A 5,330-nucleotide genomic window follows, 5' to 3' on the forward strand; every position below is an offset into this window, starting at 1 on the left:
AAGTTGTAGAAGTCGAGTCACCTAAGGACGAGGCCGCGACAGTAAAAAGTTGTTGTCGTGACACTAAATCCCAAAAGCACCCATTGAAGTAGTTTGTTGTTGATGTCGCGACACTGGCCCTAACGAGACTAAATTTCTAAAGGGTATTTTTGAATCCACCAAACCTTAAGTCAAAAGTTAAAGTGAGGATAAAATTATTAATTGTAGGTCAATTTGTGCTAGACTATAAAAGATATCTTATGGCACATTTTTGAGGGACTTTTGGATAGCTTCTTAATACTAGCCATTTTAGGTTAGATTTTAGAGAACTATCTTTTTAGAATTTTTCGCATTTTGTCTTTCTTAGCAAAAAAAAACATGAATTTTCTTGTACCTTTTTGCAATTGTTTTATTATTTCAATAGATTTCTCATATTTTACTATTCTGATTTTGCGTTTTATCAATTGGGTTACAATATTCATGGATTCAACACTTCAAACCTTTCATCGATTCAAAGATTTTTCTCGGTTCTATTGAGCATTTCTAAACTTGATTTTGTTTTTGTCATTATTTTTTGTGTGATTTAGCATGAAAATGATTGGGTTTCTTGGATTGATTATGGGTATGAAATGATTTTATTTGTGGTTGATTAATTGAAGTGTTAATTAATTAATTTAAGATTTAGGCACTAGATCATAAAATTTAGACTAAATCGAATGAAATTGAAAACTTAAATTGATAATTCTAGAGGACTATATAAATAGGTGAAACTGAGAAGAGATCCTATTGAGTATTAATTCGATTAGCTCAATTTAATCTAACGAGGTCTTGAGATAAATTGGGTTATAATTTATACATATATGGTCTTATAGTTGTAATTGTACGGGTCTTTATACTAGTGAAACTTCCTAAACAAATTAAAAGATTAATCATTATTCGAGCCTAAACTTGGCAACTACTCTCACATTATGGCTTAAATTTTTTTCTAGGTTAATCCCTAAACTTCAGGGTTTTCAAGGAAATATTAAGATTAACTTGGATCAAAAAAAGTTTAGGCTAAATGTGGGAACAATTACCAAGTTTCCAGGTTCCAATGTGTGAACAATTGACAAGTTTATAGATTAACTTTCACAAAAAAAAAGGTTTGAATCCTAATTTGAGAACAACTTTTTCAGACCCCAAAAATCGTATTAACCCAAAATTAATATTGAATTTCTGAATAATACAGGGCCTAAAACCAAATTAGACCTTTCTATAAGATTCTGCTGTAAACCTGTAACCATTTCCTGAAGAGGGTTTAAACTTTAAAGCGTAAAGGGCAGCTTCTGCACCGTTATTTTCAAAGCATTTGCCTCTGTTTTTTAGCCAATTAGGAAGAAGAACAAGAAGGGGAATTCAAAATTGAAAGGGCCAGGCAAAGTAGTTTACCATGAATTATTACTAGCATTAGCAGCCACCAAGCATTGACATTAGTATATCGATTCGATTCTGTTTTTCTGGGGTTGTGTGAGTGTGACTGAGGCGACAATGAAGAAGCTCCGATGGGCAATAGACGGTGAATTATGGGAATTGGACGCTTCCACCCCTCGTACCCTTGAAGGAGCGGCGCGTGCTGTTCCAGGGAAGGCATTACCTTTGGGTTTATCAAGAGGGACCAAACTTTTCAGGCCTAACCAAATCGATTTCATGCAACGGTTCATGGCTGCCCCTTTTCTTCCCTCTTATACCCATCACCTTGGGGTTACAATTCAGCGAGTATTGAGCATCCCTGTTAGTGAGAATTGGTCTGCTCTTTTGCTTGGTCAGTTCAACCTGCGTAAGTTTTTGTCGTCTTTAAAGGAAAATGGAGGTGGAGATGGTGTGCATAAGCGTGACCTTAAATCAATTGGGAAGCTTTTTCTTGATAAGTCATTGTATGCCCTTGGGTTCTCTTCCGAAGTGTTGTTAACCCCTGATGACACTCTGCTTTTAAGCTCTGATTCATATTATGATCATAATTCCTCTTCCATTCCTAGAAAGAAAGCTGTTTTCCATCATAAGGTTAGTGCTTTTCTCATTAATTATATTTAGGGCGCAAGGCACACTCTAGGCACTAGAACCCTTATATTGCTTCAGGCACAAGGTGCGAAAAAAGGCTAGCATAAGTGAACTAAATGTGTGAGGTGTATATGTAATTATATACAAAACAGGCAATTGTTCAAATGTGCATGATTTACCTATGGTTCATGTCTGTTGAGTAGTCGATTCTTTGGGAGAAGTATTTGAAATGTCGTCCCCTAGGCAGCCGACGAGCCCCCAACCATTTTAGGTATTATCCTGGGTCATGCCAGGTTTTGTCTTCCACCTTTGTTAAGAGCCGTGTCCAGTTCATGGAGGGGGAGTGTCTTGAGGCAATGAGCCATACGTAAGTGCACGGTCACCCACAATGACCTATGTGCCATAGTTCAGGGATTCAAACCCCACCAAGAGTGAAGACACTCTCGTCCCCTTGGTGGGTGTTTTATCGTGTGCCCACAAATGGCCCATTGCCTTGAGGCACTCTCCTTTCGTGAACCATACACAACACTTTGTGGAGGCGGGAGACAAAACCCCAGCACAACACAGGGACAATATCTTCTATTGTTGGGGCCCGATGGACGACACTTCGAAGATTTTTCCCCGAAGGAGTTGGCCCCCTCAACAATGTCTATAGTTGAATGCTCAAACAATGTCTAGTGAAAAATTAAAGCTAAATTTGATCGGTTGAGCTTCTTTTATGACTAAAGCTTTAAAAAAAGTGCACATTGGCACACTAGGCCTGAGTCTGATCAAATGGGCCTTGCTCGAAAGGATCTGAGGTGCTTTTGTTGTCTAGTGCTAAAGTGCAAGGTGTAGGCATGCCTAGGCTTGGGCCTTGGCAATGACAACATTAAATATTCTGATTTTTTTTCCTCATATTTTATGGTCATTGGCAGTTTCCACATCATAATTTGACAGTGGATGCAGCTTGGCCTGCTCTCTTTGTGGACAAAGAGACTGGTACTTACTGGGATGTGCCTTTCTCCATGGCAATTGATTTGGCTTCTCTTCCATTGGATTCTGGTCTCAGTTATCATTTGTGCCTACACCATAACCATGGGTCACCAAAGCAATTTCAAGGTGATCCCATTGCTCAAGTCCCCGCTTCTCTATTTGCTGGCGTTTCTGCTAAATGCGCCTTTTCTTACGAGAAGAATGTTGACATTTGGAGAAGCAAAGCTCAGAAACTGAAGATGGTTCAACCATATGACATATTCCTTTCAGATCCCCATGTTTCAGCATCAGGAACCATCGGTAAGATATACCCTATTGACTCCCTGAATTGACTGTATGTTAGATGTTTATAGTGGAGGGGGATTTTTTTTTTCTTTCCATGTGCTGTACTTATTACTTCTTCGGATTTTACCATATAGTCAATCCATTTATTTGCAGGAATTGTTCATTTCATGAATGATTCTATATCGATAACTACAGCTATTGTGAAATACTAAAAGTTTCCTTGTTTTATATGCATAGGTGCTGCTTTGAGTGCGAATTTTGGGGAGAGTTCAGTCAGATTAGTTGAAGATGCTGAAGATATTAAGCACTTATCATATCATAATCCAACTCTAAAATCTACCCTTCTAGGGGATATATTTGCATCCGTGTCATTTACGGCCCAGCACGGGAACTTCCAACGGCTAGTTTCTGATCTTACAAGATTTCACATTCGCATGGATTTCCCTTCTGGTTCTAAATTCCTTTCAGGTGCCACACGATTAGCTCAAGATCTTTTGAACTCACACCAGCCTAGTCCAGAAGCAGTTAAAATGATCTGCCCAACTACCTCCCTTTCACTTCAGCAGCAGGTATGTCTTTTGAAATAATCTTGACCCTTTCGATTTAGGATGTTAAAAAATGATTGACAGCAAATTTTTTCTGATATTTGGTTAATAACACTTTATCTACTTTGCTTTGCTGTGAATGCCATTGGTTGTCCCGGGCATTTCTGGCTATTTTACTTTTCAATGTTAACTGGGGCTTTCCAATAACCAATTTGAATTCTTAGGCATTTTCTGGGTAGGGATAGTAATGAATCGGGTTCGAAGCTGATATTGTTAAATCCACCACCACTTCATTGTTAGTGTGCTCTGCCCCAACCCTGTCCCACTCTGCGTGGATGTTAGAACTTGAATACTACCACTACCACCATGGATGTTTGATACGTCCATAACCGCTCCACCTCGTCCTCTCCTCTTTGACATTTATTAGTTACTTTCAGTACTTTCAATGTGCATTAGACATATAGATACTGAGACATTGAAGATTAATCTAAGAATATCTCATCTAAATATTTCAGGGTTTATAATATATTGTTATATTCTTATCCTTTTAAAAGTGAAATATATATGTAATGGTAAAATAGTAATTTAAACATTGGGGGCGGGTTGACACAAGTAGATATCACAGCTGCTCCATACCCACCTTTCAAACAGGGAAAAAAAAAACAAACGCCTGCCTCACCCACCCTGCATTTACTGTTCAATCAAAGAAAGAAATTAAAAACCCCATTCGAGACAGATTGGTTTGAAATGTATGCGATAGTTCAAGTTTTGCCATCCCTATCTCTGGTTTCTAATTCATGCTGTAAAATTCTTTATATGCATTTTGCACAGATTGCAGGGCCTTTCAGTTTTAGAGTTGATTCAGGGGTTGTGATTGATTTCAAGGACAAAGGTTGGCACATACAAGCAGACCAACCAGTGTTTGCAATTGAATATGCATTGCAGGTCCTTTTTTCCGCAAAGGCTATTGCTTGGTATTCCCCAAAGCATCAAGAGTTCATGGTAGAGCTTCGTTTTTTCGAGAGTTAAACCCCCTTTTTTTCTTTTTGCCCTTTGTGTATGTTTTTGAAGTTTCCATTATTGTATCTTCTACTGCCTTCAATTATTTCAAGGATGTCCCTCACCTTTTCACATATCGACTCAGTTGGTTGAGTACTCATTAATATTCCGTCAAATACGTCAAATATTAGAGTTCGAGTCTGAGTTCAAGTCTCACCAGTTATTCCATTTGACTTATAAAATAAAATAAAATAACAAAGTTATTCAAGCACTAAAAGAAAAGATTGAATTTGATTTGAAAAACTTTTTTTTTTCTTTTCCTTAGCTATTTAATATGATATATTAAAGATTTATTAAATAAGATGTTATCATTAGAATTTTTTTTCAAGGAGTAAACCGAGAGTTTGGTCAATTTGAGGGCGGACAATGGTGGCAAGAGGTATTTTTGGAAAAATTTATTTTCCTTCGAATTTTAATTTTTGAAAATTTTATTTTTAATCAGGTTTTCAA

The 5,330-nt window shown here is 37.4% G+C and overlaps 1 protein-coding gene across 1 annotated transcript; it reads left to right on the top strand.

Annotated features, from left to right (window-relative positions):
• Window positions 1-1,238: 1,238 nt before the first annotated feature.
• Window positions 1,239-5,033, top strand: LOC121230795 (protein TRIGALACTOSYLDIACYLGLYCEROL 4, chloroplastic). Its single transcript, XM_041116219.1, has 4 exons — window positions 1,239-2,019; window positions 2,934-3,291; window positions 3,514-3,845; window positions 4,653-5,033. Exons 1-4 carry the CDS (start codon window positions 1,507-1,509, stop codon window positions 4,848-4,850), a joined length of 1,401 nt encoding a protein of 466 aa, XP_040972153.1. The 5' UTR covers window positions 1,239-1,506; the 3' UTR covers window positions 4,851-5,033.
• The last annotated feature ends 297 nt before the right edge of the window (window positions 5,034-5,330 follow it).

Source organism: Gossypium hirsutum, chromosome A06 (assembly GCF_007990345.1).
Source record: "Gossypium hirsutum isolate 1008001.06 chromosome A06, Gossypium_hirsutum_v2.1, whole genome shotgun sequence".
In the NCBI taxonomy this organism is placed as follows: Eukaryota; Viridiplantae; Streptophyta; class Magnoliopsida; order Malvales; family Malvaceae; genus Gossypium; species Gossypium hirsutum.